We start from the raw sequence: 27,177 nt of genomic DNA, 5'->3' as shown, positions 1-27,177 counted from the left end.
TTTATAGTGTGAATCTAAATTTCTGTTCTCTGACGTCTAGAAATCACAAAAGGATGGTGATTTTTGGGAACAAAGTTCTTGAGCTAGCACTGTCAGTAGTAAGTGGCTGTTACTGTAAGATCTAGAGATACATTATTAGATGCCAGTATACTTATAAAGAACTGTTAGCGTGCATTATGTGGTTTTATGGTTGGATAATTCCCCAAATATATTGCCCTTAGCAATATATTACTATTTTTTATTGCTTAAATTTATTTATTGAACATTTTTATTCCTTTGCTTAGAAATGTGCTAGACAGTGGCAATTACATTGCTGCAAGATAAGTAAAAAAATCAGCTGACTAAGCTTTATAAGAGGAGGAATCATGTCTGTTTTATTTACTGTTGGATAGTCAGTGCATTGCACATGACCAAGTCATCATTAAGTCATTTTTGAGTGAACATTGCTCAAGATCTGCGAAGCAGCTGTGGTCTGTGCTGGGTGTACTAGAAGTTGAATGGGACTCCTCAGGCAGCCTGATGAGTTGGGATCGAGGATTGCATACACAAGGGAACTCACAGATCAAGTCCTGAAGAGAACATTGTAGTTACTCTGGCAAAGAACAACGAGAACACAAAGGCTGCGCAGAGGAATGGAAGCCCGGAAGGAATGCCTGTGAAGGGAGAGCGGCTGCACTGACTTTGGTCGAGTTGGAGCATCGTAAGGGTATGGAGGAGAGGGGAGGACAGTAGTAGGGGCCTCAGCAGATGTCAGATCACAAAAAGTCTTGTGTTACTAATTTTATCCTATGAAATGAGGATATTTTTTAGGTTTTTAAGCAGAGAGAATGGCAAGGTCATTTGGTTTTAGAAGTTAGTCTGGGCTAGGCATGATGACAGATGCCTGTACTGGGCAAGCTGAGGAGGGAGGATGGCTTAAGCCCAGGAGTTGGAAGCTGCAATAAGCAGTGGTCACATCACTGCAGTCCAGCCTGGGCAACAGAGCAAGACCTTGTCTTTAAAAAAGAAAAGTCTGAAATACCTCTTACAACTCTTTAAAAAAAAAAAAAGTTCTTTCAAGCACACATGGAGTATTTTATGAAAGTGACTGTTTACTAGGCTATACAGCAAGTTCTTATACATTTCAAATAAAATCAACCATATTTTCTGGCAAGAAAGCGTGGATGTTGGAAATGAATAACAAACTATACACATTTAGAAATTTAAAAACACACTTCGGTAAATCCCACAGATTAAATATAAAATAATCAATTTAGTGAACACCTTGAACAAAATAATAGAGAAAATAACAGCCTGAGCAACATAGTGAGATCCCGCCTCTACGGAAAAAATTAAAAATTAGCCCAGCACTGTGGTGTCCCCCTGTAGCCCCTACTCAGAAAGCTGAGGTGGGAGGATTGCTTGAGCTTAGAAAGTTGAGGCTACAGTGAGCCATGATCACATCATTACTCTCTAACCTGGGCTACAGAGCACAAGACCTTATTTCAAAAAAAAAAAAGAAACTTAGGACATACTAAAACTTGTGTGAAACCCTGAAGTCTTAAATATTCATATTTTAAAAGAAGATTTGAATACTAATAAGCTAATCTAAGGGAAAGAACAAGGCAGTAAATTCAAGTGAAGTAAAATAGATGATACAGATAAAAGCTAACACTTCTAGAGTTCTTACTCTATTCCAAGCACTGTTCCATGTTCATCACAAAGATTATCTCATTTAATCTTCCCAAAGCCATATGGCGGGGGGGGGATTGTTATTATGTGCACTTTACAGATGAGGAAACTTAAGCACAGAGAGAAACTTATCCAAGCCTCTATATAATAAATATGATAGAATTGTAATAAATATGATAGAATTGGGGTTTGAAATGATGATTTTTTTTTAAAGATACATTGAAGAAGATTAACAAAGCTGAAAGTTGTTTTTTATGAAAAGGCTAATAAACTGAAAGATTGATCAAGAAAAAATATAAAGTACAAATAATACTGAGGATGTAAAAGGAAGATACAGAAGAAAGTCTTAAAATAAAATATCTTGAATCACTTTATACCAATAAATTTTACAATTTAAATGTCAATTTTCTAGAAAATTATAACAACAAAAATTGACTTAGAGTAAATAGAAAACTTGGATATTTCTATAACTGTTAGAGANAGAATTGGGGTTTGAAATGATGATTTTTTTTTAAAGATACATTGAAGAAGATTAACAAAGCTGAAAGTTGTTTTTTATGAAAAGGCTAATAAACTGAAAGATTGATCAAGAAAAAATATAAAGTACAAATAATACTGAGGATGTAAAAGGAAGATACAGAAGAAAGTCTTAAAAATAAAATATCTTGAATCACTTTATACCAATAAATTTTACAATTTAAATGTCAATTTTCTAGAAAATTATAACAACAAAAATTGACTTAGAGTAAATAGAAAACTTGGATATTTCTATAACTGTTAGAGAAATTAGATTTGTAATTAAAAGAGCCACCCACTTTGATACACTTAGAGATAAGCCTTGGCCCCAGATGATCTTTTTTTCTTTTTCTTTTTTTAAGAAAAAAAATAGCCACTTCAGAGACTTCATTTATTATATGAAGAATTAGGGAAAACTTGGTCCCACGATTTTAGGCTATTTTTACAGTAGAAAAAATATTGCACATTTATGAAAGTTTACTAGGGACAAATTTCAACTTACCTGTAAAATAGTAATGCCAGCCGTGGAGATGGCACTGTAAACCAGAAGGCAGAATGACTAAAGAAATTCTTGAAAATTTAACAATTATCTCTTCGGTATCCTTCCTGCTCCAAGATTTGCTATGGTGAGTTTTCCAAACGTTAACGACCTGGAAAAGCTCATTGTCTTTAAGACGTATCCCTTCTGAGTCTTGTGATTTGGTGGTTTCTTTATCCAAAACATATCATCCTCTATAAAACTCCCTGATCCTCAGATTTAACTTTTCAGTTTCTTTTTCCAAGTACTCATCAGTGGTTTAATGGCTGTAGGCCCTAGGCCCTAGGCCCTAGGCTGTAGGCTGAGCCCCTAAAAGGTGAAGACTCATCCAAGCTGTTGAGACTCCCTCCAGGCAGGGGCAATGAGACTATCTGGGTCTGAGATTATGTCATTAAGTTCTTTTTTTTTTTTTTTTTTTTTTTGGTGGGGGGGGGGGGGAGGGGGGAGACCTAGAGTTTCGCTCTGTCGCCCAGGCTGGAGTGCAGTGGTGTGACCTCCACTCACTGCAACCTCCGCCTCTTGGATTCAAGCAATTCTTCTGCCTCAGCCTCCCAAGTAGCTGGGATTATAGGCTAATTATTGTATTTTTAGTAGAGACAGGTGCCACCACACCCAGCTAATTATTGTATTTTTAGTAGAGACAGGGTTTCACGATGTTGGCCAGGTTGGTCTGGAACTCCTGACATCAGGTGCTCCACCCGTCTTGGCCTCCCAGAGTGCTAGGATTACAGGCATGAGCCACTACACCCGGCATCACTAAATTCTTTAACCAGAGAGGCTTCAGGTTTCAGACACACAGAAGCATAATTCTGACCATACAAAAACCTCAAAGTTTCTTCTGTCTTCCACCCAGTCAAAGTCTCCTTCAAAACTTTGAGTAAGTTTCTCTGCCACTTCAGGACACCCCTACACTAGAGACTGACCTAGAAACGTGGTTTGATTTGGCAAATTTTCTGTTAAAATGCCCCACACTTTTCTTATTAATAACTTAATAACTCCTTAAGTTATTAATAACTTATTAACTCCGCACTTAATAACTCCTAGTAGAGTTATTTCTGACCTACTGTATTTACTTTCAGAATTTTCTGAAGCTTTAATCTTTCAGGCAAAGTACTATTTGAAGAACTCTTGAGTATTTACTTTCTGTAAAGGAAGTTCACATGTAGCAGCTTTCTCCTGAGTATCTAATTTGCAATTGCCTAACTGCTCAGTGACATCCATTGCTGTCTGTTCTTTGTGTTTGGCATTAGCTTTGAGATCAGCTTTCTTTTTCATTATGCTTTTTTGGTGTAGCTGTGCTCTAATACTTGTTGAATTTGGTCTGTTTCCTGGTAGAATGGAGGAAACAAAGTCTGCTCATTATCACTGCTGCTGTCATTATGAGTGCTAGAAGAGCTAGATTCATATTGCTTTTCAAAGTGGCTAGGATTGTCAATATCTGATGTTTTAATGGCTTTACTGCATAACTGTACTTCTTTTCCAGAATGGCCACTTTGCCTTTCCTTTAATAGTTGAAAATCAGGATGCCTCTCCCCATACTGGAGTTCTGGGAATTTGTGCTTCAAAAAACTCAGATGCTTAATAACAAAAATTGCTGCAAAAAGACTTTCTTTCAGTAATATCATAGACTTTATTGGTTTTGAAATTTTATATTTAATTCCCAGCTTCTTGTGACATAAAGGATAACCACAGAGTTTGACAAATAGAACGTTCATTCACTACATCGTTGTAGTGAGCAAGTGTAATGAACTTCCCCTTTTAGAAGCATCTTCTTGTTTCAAAGTGCTTGTCTGTTTAGTACCTGTGGCATTTCGAGAATGGTGGGAGCCCCGGCCTTGCGCAGCCCAGCACAGTCAGCCATAGGGGAGAGTAGTCTGCGGGTTGGGACCAGCTCCAGAGTCTCTCCCCGAGGCCCCATCTCCCTCCCTGGCCCAGATTATCTTAAGGGTGAATTCTTTTCAGCTATCCAGGTCGTAGGTATGTCCACATTTACACACGCTGTTCCAGAGAATAGCAAATTAAGGAAAGTTCCTCAGCTTATTGTGACTAGTATAACCTTGATACCAAAACCAAGCATAGCTAATATGAAATAAATTATTGGCCAATCTTGCTTATGTAAAATCTAACAAGATAGGAGCAAAACAAGTCTAGTAGTATGTTTAAATATTTTATGTGTATATATCTCATGTCTACAATGCTGACTGTAATACAGTTCTGACTGAGACTCCACAGTCTGCCTGAGACTCCACAGGTTTAAGGGCACAGTTCCCAACGAGACTGCCCTTGCTGCAAGTACCAGTTAAAAGTTTGGTGGTCCCCAGACCACCTGTGCTTCCAGTGAACTGGCTGCAAATCTGGGGGTTCCCATGAATCCCCTCAAGTTTGATAATTTATGAAGTGAGTGACTGAACTTGGGAAAGTGGTAAGTTACACTTTAATTATGAAGAATACAGATCAGGACCAGCCAAATGAGATACAGGGGACTGGGAGGGCTCCTAACACGGAGCTTCTGTGCTCTCTTCTCCTGGAATCATGGTGTGTCACCCTCTTGACACATCAGTATGCTCACCAATCAGGAAGCCTACCTGAGCTATGGTGTATGGAGATTTTATATGTAGGTGTAATGGAATAATTTGCCATGTGATTGAACTTAAACCTTCAGTGTTCTCTCCTTTCTTCCTTAGAGGCTTAGCTGGCTCAAACGCCATCCTTCTATACATGGTGGCCTTTCTGGTGATCAGACCCCTTTCTGAGTCATCTTGTTAGCATAATCTCAGGAATGATCCGTGAGGCTCATGAGTAACAAAGGCACTCCTCCTATCAAGGAAATTCCATGAATTAGAGGTTCTCTCCCAAGAACTAGGGTCAAAGACTGAATACATTATTTATTATACAATAATGACAAATTGAAATTATCTCAGGAATCTAAGAATAGTGTGTTAATTATCATTGCTTCATAACAGTTTATCCAAAAACTTAATGGCGTGAAACCTTAACTTACAAGAATTTAGGAGTAGCCTAGCTGGATGTGGTTCTAATCTTTATGTTTCACAAGGTTGCAGTCAGGAAGTAAGCTGGGGCTACAGTCATCTGAAAGCCTGACTCGGGGAGAATACACTTCCAAGGTGGCACACTCACATGGTGTTTGGCAGGAGGCCTCAGTTCTTGACCCCATGGGCCTTCTCATAGGCTCCTTGTGTGTCCTCACACTGTGACAGCTGGCTTTCTCCAGAACTAGTGATCCAGAAAAAGCAAGGAGAAAGCTGCAGTGCCTTTTAAGGACCTAGTCATTACTTTTTCTTTTCTTTTCTTTTTTAAAATTAAATTGAGATGGGTTAAATTGAGATATGGGGTCTTGCTATGTTGACCAGGCTGGTCTCAAACTCCTGGTCTCAAGCAATCCTCCTGCCTATTCCTCCCAAAGTGCTGTTACTACAGGCAGGAGCCTGTAGTATTTCTTTATCCTGTTTGTTAGAAGGAAGTCACTCAGTTTAACCCATACTCAAAGGAATTAGTTTCCACCTCCTAAAAAGAAGAGTATGAAAGAATTTGTGGACATGTTTAAAACCACCACAGATGGTTTATTCAAGAAAGTTCTTAATATGAATTAGTATTAATTTATTAATTCATTTGTACATTGAAGGAGAAAAATTCTGTGATCATATCACTAGATGAAGCAAAAGCACTTGATGAAATTTAACTCCATGATGAAACTTCTCAGCAAACTAAGAAGGGAACTTCCTTAATGTGATAAAGACTTTCATTAAATTTATAATTAATTTAGGAACAATTGACGTACCTAATATTGAGGTTTTCTGTACCTAATATGATTCATCTTTCTATTTGTTAAACTATATTCTTTTGTTCTTCAGTATTTTAAAATTGTGCTTATATCAGTGTTTTACATTTGGAATTGCAAAATGATATAATGAAACATGAAGACTGGAAGTCCTCGCTAGAGCAATTAGGCAAGAGAAAAGAAATAAAGGGCATCTAAATTGGAAAGGAGGAAGTCGAATCGCCACAATCGTATATGTAGAAAACCCTAAAAGCTTCACCATAAAACTCTTAGAACTGATAAATGAATTTAGTAAGATTGCAGAATACAAAATCAATATACAAAAATTAGTAGTGTTTCCATACATCAGTAATGAACTAGCAGAAAAAGAAGAGAGTAATCCATATACAAAAGCTACCAAAAAATGAAATACATTTGACCAAGGAGTTGAAAAATCTCTACAAGGAATACCATAAAACACTGATGAAGGAAATTGAAGCAGGCACAAAAAATGGAAAGACATCCATTTTCAAGGATTTGAAGAATTAATACTGTGAAAATGACCACACTACGAAAAGCAAGCTATAGATTCAATGCAGTCCCTATCAAAATACCAGTGACAGTCTTCACAGAAATAGAAAAAACAATCCTAAAATTAATATGGGACCACAAAGGACTACAAATGCCAAAGCAGTTCTGAGCCAAAAGGACAAAGCTAGAGACATCACACTACCAGACTTCAAGATATACTGCAAAGCTCTAGTAATCAAAACAGCATGGTACTAGCGTAAAACCAGACAATAGACCAATTGAACAGAATAGAGAACCTAGAAATAAATCCACATATTTATAGCCAGCTTGGCACCAGGCAAAGGTGCCAAGAACATGCTTTGGGGAAAAGACAGTCTTCAATAAATGGTGCTGGGAAAACTGGATATACATATGCAGAGTGAAACTGCACCCCTGTCTTTCACTATATACAAAAATAAGCTCTAAATGGATTCAAGACTTAAATGTAAGACAAAGGCACCAGAGACAAAGTGAATCATCTATTTTCTTTTATTATTATTTTTTAAAATATAGAGATGGAGTCTTGCTACGTTGCCCAGGCTGGTCTCAAACTCCTGGGCTCAAGTGATCCTCCTGCCTTGGCCTCTCAGAGTGCTGGGGTTACAGGTGTGAGCTGCCAGTGCCCAGCTAAATACTGTATTTTCAGCCCATGTTTGCTTGCAATATGAAGACATTGCTATACTTATTGAAAAGAAGAGGCTGGGAGCGGTGGCTCATGCCTGTAATCCTAGCACTTTGGGAGGCCGAGGCAGGTGGATCACCTGAGGTCAGGAGTTCGAGACCAGCCTGGCCAACCCCGTCTCTACTAAAAATATAAAAATTAACCAGACTTGCTGGTATGTGCCTGTCGTCCCAGCTACTTGGGAGGCTGAGGCAGGAAAATATCTTGAACCCAGGAGGCGGAGGTTGAGATGAGCCAAGATTGCACCACTGCACTCCAGCCTGGACGACAGAGTGAGACTCATCTCAAAAAAACAAACAAACAAAAAAGAATTTGCTTATAAGTTGACCCATGCGGTTCCAACCTGTATTCAAAAAAACCAAAACCGCCGTTAGACCTAGAATCACACTTCTGCAAATCTAACCTACAGTTTTATCTGCCCAAACAACAACAAAAGCATCTCTTCAAGTTTATTTATTGCTGCATTGCTTATACTAAATTGGAAATAATCTAAAATGTCCATCAACATGGTTGTGCACCGTGATGTGCACCTGTAGTTGGGACTACTTGGGAGACTGAGGCAGTGCAATCTGATTGCACCTGTGAATAGCTCCTGCACTCCAGCCTGGACCAGCATGGCAAGTCCTCATCTCTAAGAAGAAAATGTTCATCAATAAGAGAATGGGCAAATATGGCCATAAGGTATTCATAGGATAAAACACTAGATAACAATGAAAATGAATTAAGAAGAACTACAAGTATCCATCATGGAAATACTTAACAGTGTTATGTGAACAAAATTAAAGCATTATACATATAAAAACAGTGAAGTTTTTATGTATCTATTGAAAGTTTAACAATATGTAAGGCAATGCTGTTATGTCACTTACAATCCTTTCATTGAAATGAAAGGCAAGTTGATGTATATTTAAACTAGAAATCCCAGGAAAAAATCAGAAAGGTACCTGGGCTTAAAGAAAGATGCTAAATGGGGCCGGGCGCCATGGCTCACGCCTGTAATTCCAACACTTTGGGAGGCCGAGGCTGGTGGATCACCTGAGATCAAGAGTTCGAAACCAGCCTGGCCAACATGGCGAAACCCTGTCTCTACTAAAAATACAAAAATAAGCCAAATGTGGTGGCATGCACCTGTAGTCCCAGCTACTTGGGAGGCTGACGCAGGAGAATTGCTTGAACCTGGGAGGCAGAGGTTGCAGTGAGCCGAGATTGTGCGGTTGCACTACAGCCTGGGCAACAGAGTGAGATTCCATATCCAAAAAAAAAAAAAACAAAACAGATGCTAAAAGGAAAGCAAGGGCAAGTAAATGTCAAATCCATCTCATGCCATAGAACTACTTTTTTTTTTTTTTTTTTGAGTCGGAGTCTTGCTCTGTCGCCCAGGCTGGAGTGCAGTGGCACCATCTCAGCTCACTGCAAGCTCCGCCTCCTGGATTCATGCCATTCTCCTGCCTCAGCCTCCCGAGTAGCTGAGACTACAGGTGCCTGCCACCTCGCCCGGCTAATTTTTTCTATTTTTAGTAGAGACGGGGTTTCACTATGTTAGCCAGGATTCTCGATCTCCTGACCTCATGATCTGCCTGCCTCGGCCTCCCAGCATGCTGGGATTACAGGCATGAGCCACTACGCCCGGCCTAGAACTTCTTACAACACCCTAAACCAGTACGTTTCAACCTGAAAAGATGTTCTAACGCAGAGTAAAGAAAATAAAGTACAGATATTTCGTTCCCAAGGAGGGAAACTCTTCCTAGGTTCCCAAGTTCATGAACTTCACGTGCATACAGCAGGAATCTATCATCTTGAGGGAGTTCTTTCTTAAACCTATGGGTTTGTAAGATTTTAGTTTTCTATGCTGTCCTTTTTTGGTCATGCTTGTCAAGGAAGAATTGTTAAAAATCTATTTTAACACCTTCTGCCCTTATTCAGGGCAGTTAGAGACTTAAATTTTACATACACATACTACCTTTGAACCTTCAGTGTGGTGTTTACATACTGAAAGTTTGCAGTTGAATTTAGATCATGCTTTGAAGTTCCCTTTGTCAGACCACATTGTTTGTACCAAAGAAAGACTGCATTTTCTTTTTGTCTGTAATTATTTCCATAATTATTTAACTTGGTATAACGTGGTACTGTAAAAGCATAACCCAAGCCATTGTTTGCCTTAAGCAACATTTTAGATTTGGGGACGTGGTGTTTACTTTTACAAGCCTTTCTTAAGCCCTTTTAATTTATATCTCAAACTTGAGGATATCCATGAAAACAGTGGAAACTTTTCTTCTCCGGATCTTGACACAAATCAGGGATGGAAGTGAGCAAAAGGAAGTGCTGTGGTTTTTATATCATTTCAATTGTATTGAGATAAGGAAATGGGATAGTTTATCCACTGTACTGCTCTTTTGGGAAAGTCTAGTTTGCATGTAAAAGTAAAAGGAATTGGCATAACGTTTTAATTCCTTCTGCTCTATTCAGTCATTCCCTCAACAAATATTTATTTAGTATCGACTATGTGCCAAGCACTGTTCTGGGTGCTAAAAATATAAAGTGAGTGAAACAGACTAACCCTCCTGGCCTCATGGAGCATATATTCTGGAGCAGGTGGCAGGCAATAAAATACAGAGTAAATTATATCAAATTATATAGCATGACAAATGCTAAAGAGAAAGAAACAGCCAGAAAGGAGAGGAGTGCTAGGCGTGGGGATGGGTTCTGGATAGATTCTGCAGGTAGAACCAGTGGATTTGATGACAGATAGGAAATGGAATGCGAGAAGGAAAGAGGAAGTTGTCAAGAATGACTTGAGATTTTAGGCCTGGTTACATATATGTAGTGATATTCTAAAAATAAAAAAAGATTTTAGACCTGGGACTTTTAAGATTTTACACCAAGTAAAGAGGCTGTTAACGGAGGTGGGAAAGACTTAGGATCTAGCAAATTTGGGAGGGAAGAGGCAAGGAAAGATAAGTGACAAATTGTATAGTTGCTGATAGCATTGTTAAGTCAATTTTTATACTATTTGAGCTGACTTTTTTTTTTTCCCCCTTTGAGACAGTCTCGCTTTGTCGCCCAGGCTGGAATGCAGTGGCACAATCTCAGCTTACTGCACCCTCCACCTCCCAGGTTCAAGCAATTCTCCTGCCTTGGCCTCAGGTAGCTGGGATTACAGGCACTCACCACCATGCCCAGCTAATTTCTGTATTTTTAGTGGAGATGGGGTTTCACCATGTTGGCCAGGCTGGTCTCGAACTCCCTGCCTCAAGTGATCTGCCTGCCTCAGCTTCCCAAAGTGCTGGGATTACAGGCGAGAGCCACTGTGCAGGCCCGAGTTGTCTTAAAAATAGCCCTTATAGCCGCCTGTGTCTCCTTTTAAGATGTTAGCAAGTTTTTTTTCTGATAAGACATTTATTTGCCTTTATTCAGAATTGCTAATTTTATGCTAATCTGACCCAGAATACTCGTGTGCCTTTCTCTTTAATCCTCATATTAGCTATATTAGCTGGAATATTTTTGGTTGTAACAGAAAAATTAACTGTCTCTGACCTTAAAATGGAATTTATTGGCTCTTAACTGAAGAGTCCCAAAGTAATTCAGGCTTCAGACAAGATTGCTTGAGCAGCTCATCGATGTCTCCCGGGATCTGGCCTCTTTCAGTCTCCTGGCTCTGCCTTCTGGTTCTCCTTCTGGGCCCAACATAACTGCCAGCAGTTTCTGGGACTGCCTTATTCATATTGAGTCTGAGAAGAGTGACTTTGTCACTGCAGGGCCTGTGAAAGTCCTGAGACTGTTAGACCAGCTCACCCCTGAACTTTTTGTGGCATGGAAGATAGAATATGCCTAGTGTAGGAGCCTCTACTCCTGAGATCTTAGGGGAAATCTTTGCATCCTGAATTAAAAAAAAAAAAAATTTAAATAGATACATAAGTGGAAATAAATGATTGATTTTTTTCATATTGCTTTTGTATTGTACAAGCACCATGGTTACACAGCAAAAACAATTCCTCTTTAAAGCAGTCAGGTGGGAAGGGAAAAAAAGTTGTATTCGGACATTAGTTTGATCAAGATAATTTTTCTTCTTAGAGATTTAATATTGTTGCCACTTGACCAACTGTAACTACAAAGGAACCATTAGATAATAATGGTTATATTATTAGATAATAAGTATGATAGTTATATATACTAGGCCAGAATTAGTGTTTCTCTACAAATTGACCAAGCAGTTGACAAAGAAAAATAAATTACCTTTTCCTGCCCCCACAAAAAAAGAACCAGTGTTTCTCAACAAGGAGAGTACTGTTAGCATTTGGTTAGGACAGTTCTTTATTTTGAAGGATTGTCCCTGCACATTGTGTTTTCTATCCTGGTCCCTGGTCAAACCGTATGTCCTGTCGTATCCTAGACATTATTCCAATCAAAAAGTCACCTGCAATTTTTAGATCCTCTTAGGAGGGGGTGGTAACCCAGCCACTGCTGATGCCTGACGGGAGTGCAAAGCGGGATTTTTGAGGAGCTGGGACTGAGACCCTGAGGAGTAGGCACCACTGGGCCTAAAAGGATTCCATGGGGTTGATTCTGGGAGTGTGGAAGGAAGCAGAGAGTGTAGATTGCTGTTGCCAGTTGAATGCCAGTGGCATTCAGGCAATTGACAGGGAACAGCGAACCAAATCGGGGAAAAGAAAGTCCCTTCTCCCCTCTTCCAGCTTTCTCTAGTTCCCCAGTTGGTAGAGCCTCTCCAGGAGCCAGCTGGTGAAGGACATACTGTCAGCAGCATCCCAGCTCCAGCGTCAGAAAGCAGAGTCTATAGATAGAAGAGGGGCCTTTTTTTTTTTTTGGCTGAAAAGCAGTAGTGTAAAAAGGGACACAGTACTTTCTGTTTTTTAATCTCATTACTTTCCTGCCAGCGCCTTAACATGTAGTAACAAGTGGAATTTGGGCTTTGTCAGCAGCAAACCTGCCACTTACTGGTTGTGTTAATTTGGGCAAGTTTCTTTCTTTTTCTTTCTTTCTTTTTTTTTTTTGAGATAGAGTCTCGCACTGTCACCTGAGCTAGAGTGCAGTGGTGGGATCTCGACTCACCGCAATTTCTACCTCTCGGGTTCAAGCGATTCTCCTGCCTCAGCCTCCCGAGTAGCTGGGTTTACAGGCGCCCGCCACCACGCCTGGCTAATTCTTTGTATTTTTAGTAGAGACAGCGCCTGACCTCATGAGCCACCATGCCTAGCCAACTTGGGCAAGTTTCTTAACTTTGTGCTTCACTTTTTTTTTTTTTTTTTTTTTTTTGCAGAGTTACGAAGATGAAAAAAGATCTTACAGGGTTCAATAAAAAATAACTTCCACTTTCCCATTTAACATATGTGCTCATGGTATACCTGTCAAAACGCTGCACTTTGGATTAGAAAACCTGGGTGTTAGTTTGTCGTATATACTAGCTATGTGGAATTCAGCAAGTTACTTATCTCCCTCAACCTATCTTTTCTCTGTAAGTAGGAATGATTTTACTTACTGTAAGGATAACAGAGATGGGATAATGCACGTAAAACTAATTTGTAAGTTATAAAAATGACAGTGATGATAGGATGCTAAGCAGGTACCATTAAATACCATCACATACCTCAGTTTCTCTGATTTAATCTGCACAAAAGACCTAGATCATCTGTTTTATGCTAGACTCCGAACTCTTTACCACCACATTAAACTCTTTTCTCCCTATTCAATTTACCAGTACAGGTTGAGCATCCCTAATCCAAAAATCTGAAATCTGAAATGCTATATAAAACCTGAAGCTTTTTGAGTGTCGACATGACGCTCAAAGGAAATGCTCATTGGGGTGTTCTGGGGTTCACAGTTTTGGATTCGAGTTGCTGAACCAATAAGTATAGATAGTGCAAATGTTACAAATTAAAAAAATCCAAAATCCAAAACGCTTCTGGTCTCAAGCATTTCTGATAAGGAGTACTCAACTTGTACCCATAGTATGCCTGTGGGGTGACCAAACCTTCTCCCCTTCCAGACAGTTCTGCAATAACTGATTGACTTCACCTGTTTTTGGTCATGTGTGCGTGTTCTAGAGGAGAAACAGAAGAGTAACACACCTAGGCCTCTTAAATAAACAGCTGACAAACATTACGAATCTCTTCAAAGTACAGATATGCCAAAGATTGCTGTATAGTACAACCTAGTTGTAATTGTGAGATTTTTGTTGTTGTTTAATACAGTTATACAAACAAAAAACTTTGGAGAAACTAGATTAGGGAATTTGTAGTACAAGGTTGAATGATGTTTTTTTGTAGTGCAAGGTTGAATGATGTTTTGAAAACAGATTATCTATTTGAAGAATGTTTCAGAAACCTGGAAACATTTCTTTTGCATCTAATATTGAGGTCCTGGTGAAGGATATAAAACACACAAATGCATCAACTAACATCAACTATATATAATGCTATACTAGATTGTCTTGATTCTCTGGTCCTAGAAGAGTTTATACTTGTGTTGGGGAAACTATCTTGGCACAGAAGGAAAGTGGAGGATTTGAGTGGGGCAGGGACAGTTGAACAGAAATACAAAGGTTAAATGTGGGCTTGTTTTGATTATTAATTAATAATTGAGCATGGGGGAAAGGTAGAGTTGGAAAGTAATTTCGGGTGGCAATGAAATTGGTAACTTCAGAGTGATGGAGACATGATGGTGGAAGTGTTACACAGTGGAACTTCCCCATCCCTGTTTTAGGTCATCACTTAGTTGCGTGGTTGGCTCTCTTTGCTCCTGGCCCACAGGCATTATTGTAAAACTTTCTAAAAGACCCTGTTATGAATATCTTACCCATAGCAAGATCTGACAGCGTGGACGCCAAGGCAGGCATTTCAGTAAGATTTCTGTGTATTACCTCAGATGCACTCAGACAACTCTTTAAGCAAGTTATTTTCTTCAGGGTTTATGTTTAGATTTGGGGGATATTGTTTTCTACACTGATGTAAATAACTGCGAGTGATGTTGCTTCGGTTGTACAAGTGTGTATTCTTCTAAGGATTGATGGGGAGGAGTGTAGAGATCGGGAAGGAATGGATGAGTTGCTTGTTAAGGGAAAAGATGGTATTCTTATGCTAATCCAGGCCCTGGATCAGGAGCAGAGCAGCCATGCGAACAATGGCCTTGGAGCCAGGAAGTCTGCAGTGAGTCTATTACTTCTCAGAAAGCTTGTCAGACCCGGCGCCTGGAGCTGCCTGGGGGGAGGGACCCCTGGAAAGGGGAGTTTTCTCCTTGCTATTTTATGGAATTGGCTGCTGGCCAGCTTGTTGGAAATTCCCAAACTTCTCTACTAGAAAGTGAAAATCAAGGGTGGGGGGCTTAACGGGAAGAGGAAAGAATATGTTTTTTCAGCTGACTTCAGCCTTTTCCTGTTTTTTTTTTTTTTTTTTTTTTAAGTTCCAATTGCACTGTTGGTTCAGTTGTCTTGTGTTTGAGAAGCCTTAAAATCTTTTACTTAAAAAAGAAATTATTTATATTTGAGTAATTCTGCCTTAATGTTACTTTCCTGTAAAGAAACGGTACCAGTCTGTGTATATAGCAAGGGGAAGTAAATTTATTTAGATGCCTATTTTGTCTGACTATTCAATAGCTTTTAAATGGCAGCATGATTTAAAATTTTTGATTATGCTGCATGTCAAATATGTGCATCTCCTCATTTTCTTCACGTTGCAAGATATTTTTAATTTAATGTAAAAATTCCGATGAATCATTTAGGAATTAAAAAATATATTTTATCGTTAGACGTTACGTAATTTTAAGAATGATTGCAGCCGGGCACGGTGGCTCACGCCTGTAATCCCAGCACTTTGGGAGGCTGAGGTGGATGGATCGCCTGAGGTCAGGAGTTCAAGACCAACCTGGCCAACATGGTGAAACCCTGTCTCTACTGAAAATAGAAAAATTAGTTGGGCATGGTGGTGTGTACCTGTAGTCCCAGCTACTCCGAGGCTGAAGCAGGAGAATCGTTTGAACCCATGAGGTGAAGGTTGCAGTGAGCAGAGGTTGCACCACTGCAGTCCAGCCTGGGCAACAGAGCAAGACTTTGTCTCAAAAAAAAAAAAAAAAAAGGCTGGGCACGGTGGCTCATGCCTATAATCCCAGCACTTTGGGAGGCAGAGGCGGGAGGATCACCTGAGGGTGGGAGTTTGAGACCAGCCTGACCAACATGGAGAAACTTCGTTTCTACTAATAATACAAAAATTAGCCGGGCGTGATGGCGCATGCCTGTAATCCCAGCTACTCGGGATGTAGAGGCAGGAGAATCGCTTGAACCCAGGAGGTGGAAGTTGCGGTGAGCCGAGATCACACCATTGCATTCCAGCCTGGGCAACAAAAGCGAAACTCTGTCTCAAAAAAAAAAAAAAATTGTTGAAAAATAAGGTTAATATTTTGCTATGTGATTATAGAAACAGTTAATATGAGACAAAGGAGAAGTGCTCAGTTATTAATAATTACATCTATTTGTTGAAATGTTTACTGAGATGTAATATTACTAACTCAAAAGAGTTAGTAATATCTCTGTTTTGTGGCGCAGGAAACGGAGACCTAGATAGCTTCAGTAATTCCCCAAAATCACACAGCAAATAAATACTGGAGCTGATTTTTAAAAATTATTTATATTTTATTATTTTATGAGTGAATACCACATCAATGTATGTGGTGTTAATGCCTTTATTAATACAGTTTTTAGACGAATGGTGTTCTGGGGCCCTCCCCTCTTGTCACTCTCTTGGATGGCCATCTTACCCAGAGTCGTAGCTGAATATCACCATGCTTTTGGCATAACCAATTTGTATGTTCAGCCCCAAATGTGTCTTGTAAGTTTCAGAACCAAATGCCCATTAGACGTTCCCTTTGGGTAATCTCAGATCTCTAAATTTGAACCTTTGATCTCTTCACTCCTGTCAAAATCACTTATTCCCATTTCAGTAACTGTTCATGCCACAGATGTGGGAATCTTCTTTGACGCCACACTTTCCCTTACTCTACATTTAATCCATTGCTAAGTACCACTGAGTTTTTTTTTGAGACAAGCCTCGTTCTGTTGCCCAGGCTGGAGTGCAGTGGCATAATCAAAGCTCACTGCAGCCTTGAACCCCTGGGTTGAAGAGATCCTCCCACCTCAGCCTCCCTAGTGTCTGGGACTACAGGTATGCACTACCATGCCCAGCTAATTTTTTTTTAAGTTTTTTTGTACAGATGAGGTCTTGTTGTGTTTCCCAGGCTGGTGTTGAACTCCAGACCTCAAGTGATTCTCCCGCCTCAGTCTTCCAAAGTGCTGAGATTACAGGTGTGAGCCACATTGCCAGCCAAAAATTATTTTTGAAGTATAGCATGAGTCCGTCCACTAGACCGCTGCCACCCTATCCTTTTTTTTTTTAATTCACCCATCTGCACACGGATTCTGCCCTAATCTTAACCACCATTGTCATTCTCCTAAATTTCCACAATATTCTGCTTACTGATCTGTTTGCTTTTGCCGTTATCCCCTCCAGTCCATGACGTAGAAGTCAGATGATGCCCACTTAGGCTTAAATCCCAAGTCCTTCATATGCCCTTGCCTGATCTGGTCTTTGTCTTCTCTGCCTCTTCACCCTCATCTCCCACCACACTATCTCTTATTCTCAACATTTCAGGCATTGTTTTCTTGTTGCTTTTCTCTCCCAGGGTGTTCCCTGTGCTTAGAATTTCCCCTCTTTCTTTGCCTGGCTGACTCTTTATTTTTCAGATCTCAACTGAAAGGTCACTTCTCAGCATTGCTTCCCTTTCCCCTCCATCTGGATTAGAGGGGGGTCACTGCCCCTATTCCTTCAGGACCTGGCACTTTTCTTCCTTTGCACTTACCACGAGTTATGATTGTGTATCATTTGTGTTTTCTTGTTTGGTGTCTTGAGTATCTTAATTGTTTTGTTTAATGACTCTGAACTCCATGAAGGCTGGGACTGTTCGGCTCTAAACAGTGTATTCTTGGTATCTAATACAGAATCATGCATAGTACAGACACTTAATAAACATTTAGTGAATACATTAATAATTCAATGGTAAGAACACTGTTTCCACAGGACTCCAACGTTGGAAGGGATAACATAGATTATTTAGTCTAGGGCCAGGCTTAGTGGCTCACGCCTGTAATCAGCACTTTGGGAGGTTTAGGCGGGTGGATTGCTTGAGTCCAGGAGTTCAAGACCAGCCTGGGCAACATGGCAAAACCCCATCTCTACAGAAAACACAAAATTAGCCAGGCTTGGTGAGACGTGCTTGTGGTCCCAGCTACTCAGGAGGCTGAGGTGGGAGGATTGCCTGGAGCCCAGGAGGCAGTGAGCTGAGATTGTACCTCTGCACTTCAGCACTTGGCAACAGAGTGAGACCCTGCCTCAAAAAAAAAAAAAAAAAAATTTAGTCCAGTCTCTCTTTCTATCACGTTGGTCATGTCTTTGACAAAGGTGCACTCAAACTTTATTCCTTATGTCCTCTGTGAGCAAAATCCCTGAGTTCTTTTGGTTGTATCTCAAGTGGAGTGGTTGCTATGTCCTTTGCATTCCTGTCATTCTTCTCTCAAGTGCTTAGGAGGCCTGGCCAGGTGGAATAAAGTAAGATGGTTGTCCTCTTTGATTACTGCAGCATTTCCAAACATGGATGAGAGGAGGGAACTTCTATTTAGCACCTACTGTGTACCCGGCTCTCCTTAATAGTTTAAAATGTGTATTTACATTATATAATGTATATAAAATCAGGCAGGGAAGTATAGGATAGTTGTTAACATGTAGAATCTGGAATCAGACCTCCTTGATATTAATTATGACTCTACTTACCTGTTGTGTGAGCTTTGATAAGTTCCTTAAAGTCGACCTGCCTGTTTCTTCATCTGTAAAATTAAAATAATAATTTAACCTTTAAATAAGTTGGTTGATGGTTTGATAACTTAATATATGCAAAACATTTATGACAGTACTGGCACATAGAGGTTAATATGTGTTAGCTATTATTTTATGTGAGTTCCTTAATTTTAAAAATATTTACATTTATTTAATTTATTTTAAAACTTGTTTTAAATATGTGCTTGCTGTTATCTCATTTGGTTCTCAAAATAACTGTCAGTTAATAAATATCACTCCAGATTTGTTTGTTTGTTAAGATGGGGTCTTGCTGTATTGCTGAGGCTGGAGTGCAGTGGCTCTTAACTGTTGTGATCACAGTGCATTCTAGCCTGGAATTTCTGGGCTCAAGTGATCCTGTTTGAGCCCAGGATTACAGCTGAGATTACAGGCGGTCGCCACCACAGTTGGCCTCATTCCAGTTTTAAAGATGAGGAAACTTATTCAGAGAGGTTAAGTTAAAGGCAGATCCAGAATTTGAGCTTGTGCCAGGGTAGCAGGGTCATGGATGTTTTTGTGGAAGGAATCACACACAGCCCTTTCCTCTGAAAGGGAAAGCACTTAGAGTCTTGAAGCCAGCCAGCTCTGCAGGATGCCTTGGTTGTAGCTCTAATGAGACAAGGCCACATATTAGCTTTAAATAAACTGATGAAACAGTGACAATGAAAGATGTAACATGGCATAGTGGTCAGTCTCCTGCCCAAGACTGAGCTCCTTGCAGCAGGAGCAACCATACTCATATTCGTATTTCTGGTACCTAACACTGGGTCGGTAATATGTACTCTAGATGCAGGCCGGTTGCAGTGGTTCACACCTGTAATCTCAGCACTCTGGGAGGAGGCCAAGGCCACAGGATTGCTTGAGGCCAGGAGTTTGAGACCAGCCTGGGCAACATATTGAGACCCCCTGCCCCCACCCCTATTAAATTAAAAAAAAAAATGTTGTTGGTGAATAAGTGAGTAAATTAATAAGTGAAAATTTGGAGAGGGGTAGAGACCTAGCAAGGGAGGCAGGACCAAAGCCAGGGTTTCTGGCACGGTCACTGGAGAGTGGTAGCCAGTGGAGGAGGAGGAGCAAGCAAGAAAGGTGTGGGTTTGATTTAGACAGGTGGAGTGTGATTCTAGTAGAAATATTTAATGGGAAAATTGAAATGAGGAAGAGAGATTAGGATTGGAAATACACTGGAAACTTCTCTTGAATTTGAAACCTGGAACATGTATCCTTAGAATGACAGTTGAATTATTTCAAGAAGTTTTCAAAGAAATGCTGTTAAATCATGTGACAAACATTATTCTATAGTTACTTTAGACTTTACATCTTTTTCTCTCAGCATTATGTGATGGAAAACAATTTCATATTAGAGAGATAAGAGATTGCAGGGATTTTTAGAACTAAGCCACATATAAAATACACGTATTAATGATACCTTACTGTAAACGTTCTTTGCCTCAGTACTGTAAATAACTTTGGAGAGCTAATTAGAGTGAAAATTCTTGCGCAGATATTATAAAATAGAAAGGTCGGGTTATTAATGTAGAAATCACACCAGGGTCATTGTGTCATAGATAAGCAAAATCTTTGTCATTCAGGAATGGTTCAAGCTGAAAGTCAATAAAATCAAACCACCTGAAACAATGGGATGGGGGTAAAGTAGAATGATATTTATCTTGATACTAACTAGCCTTTCCCCCCGTTATTTATTTAACAATGTTACTTTGAGGCCTTTAAAAGTTCACTGTCTATATTAATAATCACCAAACCTTAATTGGAGGGGTTATGCTTCGTGTCATCCATATTAGAAGTTCAATTTTATCTTAATAAAGTCAAATTTGCAATATTTTAGGAAATAATTTTTTTAAGATACCGCTTTTTTCCTTTTTTTTCTTTTCCCTTCCCTTCCCTTCCCTTCCCTTTTCCCTTCCCTTTTCCCTTCCCTTTTCCCTTCCCTCCCCTTTGGTGGAGTCTCGCTCTGTTGCCCAGGCTGGAGTGCAATGGCACGATCTTGGCTCACTGCAAGCTCTGCCTCCTGGGTTCACACCATTCTCCTGCCTCAGCCTCTTGAGTAGCTGAGACTACAGGCGCCCGCCACCGCGCCTGGCTAATTTTTTTGTATTTTTAATAGAGACTTTTTCACTATGTTAGCCAGGATGGTCTTGCTCTCCTGACCTCATGATCTGCCCGCCTCAGCCTCCCAAAGTGTTGGTTATTGGGATTACAGGCGTGAGCCACTGCGCCTGGCCTTTTTTTTTTTTTGAGATGGAGTCTCTCTCTGTCGCCCGGGCTGGAGTACAGTGGCACAATCTGCAATCTCAGCTCACTGCAACCTCCGCCTCCCGGGTTCAAGCGCTTCTCCTGCCGCAGCCTCCTGAGTAGCTGGGATTACAGGTGCCCGTCACCATGCCTGGCTGATTTTTTGTGTTTTTAGTAGAGATGGGGTTTCACCATGCTGGCTAGGCTGGTCTTGAACTCCTGACTTCAAGCAAGCGCCCACCTTGACCTCCCAAAGTGCTGGGATTACAGGTGTGAGCCACCGCACCTGGCTCCCTTTTTTTTTCCTTTAATGATGAAGCATACTCTTTAAATATGTATAATTTTCGCCTGGCACGGTGGCTGACACCTATAATCCCAGCATTTTGGGAGGCTGAGGTGGGTGGATCACCTGAGGTCTGGAGTTTGAGACTAGCCTGGCCAACATAGTGAAATCCTGTCTCTACTGAAAATACAAAAATTAGCCGAGTGTGGTGGTGCACACCTGTAATCCCAGCTACTCAGGAGACTGAGGCAGGAGAATCACTTGAACCTGGGAGGTGGAGGTTGCAGTGAGTCAAGATGGTGCCATTGCACTCCAGCCTGGGTGACAAGAGCAAAACTCCATCTCAAATAAAATAAAATGAATACATATGTGTAATTTTCTAGGTCAGCTTCTTTTTCTATCTATAGAATAAATTATTTATTAGAAAGACAGGGTATTTTCATTATATCTACTAGCATTTGCAAGAATGTTGATGGTTACCCTTATGTTTTAAGTTTGACTTTTCCTGTTTAAGTCTTATTTGGGAATTTTCATGCTATTAATAAAATAATTACTTTAGAATAGCCAGAAAAGACTATTGAGATTGTTTAATATACTTCCCTTGTACATATGGCTTATCTGAGATCGGGAGAGGTTGCAGCCTTTTACTAAATTATTTGAAGTTTGAAATTATAGTGCCCCCCCCCCCCCCAAAAAAAAGCAAAGATAGCTTTAATCTTTTAAAATGTATTTCGTTGTTTAAAGGTGTGTTTGGGCATTTGTTTCCCTTTTATTTTTGAAAATTTTCCAGAATTCAGTTGTATTCCTTACATTTTAAATGTTTTTGTCTTTCAGGAGTCATAAGAAAGCAGTGGGAATTGAAGTCATTGTCAAGTGCTTGCGATCTTTTACAAGAAAATCTCACTGAATGATAGTCATTCTAAATTGGTGAAGTAGCAAGACCAGTTATTAAAGGTGACAGTACACAGGAAACATTACAGTTGAACAATGACTCAGCTGTATATTTACATCAGATTATTGGGAGCCTATCTGTTCATCATTTCTCATGTTCAAGGTAAATCAGTGTTCGTTTTAGTAATGTATTTCTGTATATAAAAAGCACTATTTCTTGCTTCTGTTCTTTCTACTCATCCCTGTTTGAATAGTTAGGCCCAGCCTACTAGCACAGCTTTTAGGAAAGAAACAAAGATGAAACACATGCCAAATAATTTTTTAACTTGGCTGTGATGGAAACATTGTCAAGTGTTTTTGAAATCTCATTCTTTCTGAGTCTATCTTCTCCTTCACAACATAGGCGTGATGATACACAGCATTAGGTCTTGTGAGGATTAAATGAGATAAAGTATGTAAAGCCACCTCAGTTAGTGGCTGAAAGACAGGGTAATAGATATTCTAGACTGAGCTTCAAAATTCCTCTTTCCTTTAAAATACAATAAGGAACAAGTGTAAATAATAATTTAAAAAGCATTTTATTGGCTAGGCACGGTGGCCCACACCTGTAATCCCAGCACTTTGGGAGGCCGAGGTGGGCGGATCATGAGGTCAGGAGTTCAAGACCAGCCTGGGCAACATAGCAAACCCTCGTCTTTACCAAAAAATACAAAAACTAGCTAGGTGTGATGACAGGTGCCTGTAATCCCAGCTACTAGGGAGGCTGAAGCAGGAGAATCACTTGAATCCTGGGAGGCGGAGGCTGCAGTAAGCCGAGATCGTACCACTGCACTCTAGCCTGGGCGACAGAGCAAGACTCTGTCCCCACCCCACCCCCCAGAAAAATTTCATTTTATTGTTGTCAAAAGACTTTAGAAAGATAACTGGCACTTGTCTATGCTGAATACTAAAATTTCTTCATAGAGCACTGACAGTTTGTTTATGACCAATAATGTAATTTTGCTACTATGTGTTCACAACTCAGAACTCCCAAACAGGAAGTTATTGTGATGACTCTTAGGACCAGATGGCCTGTGTTTGCACATAAGCTTTTTCCTGTATGGTTTAAGTAGGATTATATTTTAAGCTGAAAAGACAGTACTGTTTTGCAAGAGGATTTTAGATAAAACTTACTGGATGTCTTCATACTCAAGTTTTTTACTTCACAGGTTGCTTTTTCCTAACGTTTTATTCGCAATGATCTGGATTAATATCTGCTGTTAAAAAGAAACATGATTAACATCATAAAGCTTTTGATATTTTCTTTTTTCTTTTTTCTTTTTTTTGAGACGGAGTCTTTCTTGCCCAGGCTGGAGTACAGTGGCGCCATCTCAGCTCACTGCAAGCTCCGCCTCCCGGGTTCACGCCATTCTCCTGCCTCAGCCTCCCAAGTAGCTGGGATTACAGGTGCCCACCACCATGCCCATCTAAGTTTTGTATTTTAGTAGAGACAGGGTTTCACCATGTTAGCCAGGATGGTCTCAATCTCCTGACCTCGTGATCCACCCTCCTTGGCCTCCCAAAGTGCTGGGATTACAGGTATGAGCCACTGCACCCAGCTGGTATTTTGATCTTAAAGCACATAGAATGAAATCTATAGCTTCTTTTTATTTTGCCTTAGTATTATAATAATATCCTTAGTATTAACATGCTTGGAATACAGAGCCTTCAGCAAAAGCCACTTTTACTTGTGAAACACCAATTTAGTACAATACCTTTACTTCAATATCCGTTACATGCCTTGTTGATCAGCATCAACCAAAGCTGCTATAGTTTTAAAGATGAGTTAAATTCATAGTAATATTATATTTGCTACCTCACTCCCAGGTAATCTCCATTTTGGCATAAGTTTTTAAAAATTCTGTTTAGATCACACATAGGCAATATGATACAAAATTCTCAGTCCTTGCCCCAATTCACGTTGTTCTATAATAAACTTTTATTAGATGGAATAAGTTGGTAATTAGTTACTATGTAAAAGCAAAAGATCTTATTAAGAATTACATTTCTCTGATAAAGAGTGAAATTTGTTACATTTCCTTTCAAAAAAATTATTTTGATAGTTGCTTCAAATAACATAAAAATGTTTGCTCTTAAAGCTAAAACCAACGTAGAAAAGTTATTTCTTAGAGATCATTAGGAAGGATTGTAGAAGGGTATTAATGGAAATAACTTTTGACTTTAGCTCTAGCTTTATCTTGTTTTGAATTGTGTCTCAGGAAAATAAACTTATCTGTACCTTGGTTTCCTTGATGTAAAATAGAAATAATAATGCTTATCCTAGATATAAACAAGAATGTTTTGACCATCAACTGTTAGGGTATAAATTTAAGTGCTTTACATTGAGATAAAGTTTGAATAGAAAAATGAGTCATCTGATATTAACAGCTGATAGATACTTAGTTCTTTTTTTTTTTAAGACTTGGTCACAAATTTTACAGCAAGATATATTAATATTGGGTAGATATTTAGTCCCTTTTTTGAATTTTGTCACAAATTTCAGAAATGGATTTTAGTTTTAAGTAATTAATAATGACTTCAATAGAGATTTATTTTTAACATAGGTGGTAGATGTTTGCTGTTCATTCAATTATTGAGTAGTGTCAAGGCTGACATGTCTGTAATTTTCTTGACATTTCCCTTGTGGTTCCCAAGTGGCTACTGTTATCTGCATTTGAGGCAGGTAAAACGGGGAAAGGGTCAGCGTTGGCCTCAACTAGACCTGATACCAGGAAAGCAAAAGTATCACAGATTTTATCGTAAGTCCTAATCATTCTCACAGCAAGAGCTACTGGAAAACAGAGAAACAGTATTGTCACAATTGGCTTAATCTGTATCCATTGCCTAAGGCTGGATGTGTTGTTCCCCCAAACAAAATCAGAGTTTGGTTAGCTGGGAAAGGGGAAAATAGGTATCAATTGGGCAACAAAAGGGTCTGGGAGAGATTTAACTTCTTCCATCAATTAGAATTTTTCCTCTACAAATAATTTTAAAAAATTTAAAAGAGCTTAAACATGACATTTTGGGTTAGGTGATTTTTATTTTTTTTTAATTTTTTTTATTTTTTATTTATTTTTTTTTTTTTGAGGCGGAGTCTCGCTCTGTTTCCCAGGCTGGAGTGCAGTGGCTGGATCTCAGCTCACTGCAAGCTCCGCCTCCCGGGTTTACGCCATTCTCCTACCTCAGCCTCCCAAGTAGCTGGGACTACAGGCGCCCGCCACCTCGCCCGGCTGATTTTTATTTTTTTAAAAAGACTTGAACAATAAGGAGAATGTAGTAACACACAAGAAGTCTGGATATAAGGGGACTGTAGTTGATTATGTGGCTCATCAAGACCCACCTTCTTTGTCTTTTCAACTGTGCCATCTCTAAATGTCAGGTTAGCCACAGTGTCACAGTGTGGCTGCTGAGAGACCAGACATCACATGCAGATGAGGTAAGCTTGAATTGTCAATGCTCAGTTAAAGAAGAGGGACATCTATTTGTATCTCTTTTTAATTGATAAATCTTTCCCCAATCACTCATCCTCTCCCCAGCAGACTTCCTTCTCATCTTAGTGGCCAAAATTCATTGTATGCTCTTATGTTAAATCACTGGCAAGGGGAATGGAACTAAAATTGTTGGATTAGACCAACAATTATCTCTGCTGAGAGTAGAGGGCTGCGCTTCCCTGAATCACATGGGGGAGGGACAGACCCTTAATGTGTGTGTACATGTGCACATGCCTGTTGCCAGCAAGGGAAGGAGGGGAAGAATAAGAGTATCTGCTGCCGGGTACCACATTTGTCAACCTGACATCATACATATGCTAAAATGCTCATGTTGCTATGAAATTTTCAGTTCCTTTTCAAAGTGTTCTATACTCCAGAGCTGCATCCATTTAGTACACGCAGCTACTAATCCAGGACTTGTGGCTGGTGCGAAGCCCTCTCCTTCAGGTCCAGGTGCCTCTTCAGGGTCCAGCAGTGTATGGCTAAAAGCAGTTATCAGTGCACAGTATACCCAGTATCCAGTGACAAAAATGAAGTGGGATAAGTACTATATAAAACTCCCATTCAGAGGAAGAAAAATTGGAAACAACCTCAGTATTCACTGCTCCATAGCATGTAGATTAATGATGCTTAGCCTGTTTGTCAGCCTCCAGTTTTATTTTCTGGGAGGATTTGCCTTCTCTCTGGTGTTCCTTGGCTAGTGTTTCTGCCTTCATGGTCACATACGAGATGGAATTAGTGGATAATGATCTTTGTGGAGACTGCACAGCTTTAGCAGCCTGCTTTCTGTTAGTATGGAGGTCTGATTACTGGAAATTGCCCTATGGATTGAAAACTCACAGTCTGACTGAGTCAGCCTGGGATATCTTTGGCAGTGCAATTCCCATAAAGTTTTAGTAGTCCTACATTCTATTTTCTTTGGTCTCTTTGTTTTCATTCCATTAAACAGTTAAATATCTTGTCTAGGTTTGTGTTCTGAGAATTTCTGACCTAGCCACTGGCCTCTGTTTTGCCCGTTCTCCTGCCCTTTGGTTTAATGACCTCCGCTCTGAGGCCCTCTGCTCCTTTCTCATGCTAGAAAATGACCTGCTTTATTTGGTATCATAGCACTTATCTATGAATAAATATTAAAATAGTACCAAATGTCAGTATTTATTCGTCTTTATTGTCTTTCTCTGTCCAAGACTGTAAGCTTTAATATATATGGGACTTTGTTTTGTTTACTCTTCTAGTCACCCAGGGCTTAAAACAGTGGCTAGCACTGTGTACTCAGTACATTTTTGTTTAATGGATGAATACAGTTAAAGTGAAAAGAGCAAGTTGCAAAACTTACTTTCTTAGCCATACATTTTTACATTGACCAACCCAGTAGCAACAAGCACCTGTAACAACCCATTTGTAGGCCGGGCGCGGTGGCTCAAGCCTGTAATCCCAGCACTTTGGGAGGCCGAGACGGGCGGATCACGAGGTCAGCAGATCGAGACCATCCTGGCTAACCTGGTGAAACCCCGTCTCTACCAAAAAATACAAAAAACTAGCCGGGCGAGGTGGCGGGCGCCTGTAGTCCCAGCTACTC

At 39.8% G+C, this 27,177-nt stretch overlaps 1 protein-coding gene and 1 pseudogene across 3 annotated transcripts in view; one reads left to right on the top strand and one right to left on the bottom strand.

Moving 5' to 3' along the window:
- Positions 1-27,177, top strand: part of BMPR1A (bone morphogenetic protein receptor type 1A) — a 166,343-nt gene that overhangs the window by 96,067 nt on the left and 43,099 nt on the right. For all 3 annotated transcript variants that reach the window (XM_017893277.1, XM_017893275.1, XM_017893276.1), the window contains one exon: positions 22,015-22,234. In XM_017893277.1, coding sequence (XP_017748766.1) covers positions 22,168-22,234 — 67 coding nt within the window. In that variant the 5' untranslated portion in view covers positions 22,015-22,167. The remainder of the gene's footprint in view (positions 1-22,014; positions 22,235-27,177) is intronic.
- On the bottom strand, positions 556-4,643 carry LOC108542966 (putative RNA polymerase II subunit B1 CTD phosphatase RPAP2; annotated as a pseudogene).

This window comes from Rhinopithecus bieti, unplaced genomic scaffold, assembly GCF_001698545.2.
Source record: "Rhinopithecus bieti isolate Rb0 unplaced genomic scaffold, ASM169854v2 scaffold_23869, whole genome shotgun sequence".
NCBI lineage: Eukaryota > Metazoa > Chordata > Mammalia > Primates > Cercopithecidae > Rhinopithecus > Rhinopithecus bieti.
Note: the sequence above shows the minus strand (reverse complement) of the source record. Positions and strands in the feature narration are given on the sequence as shown.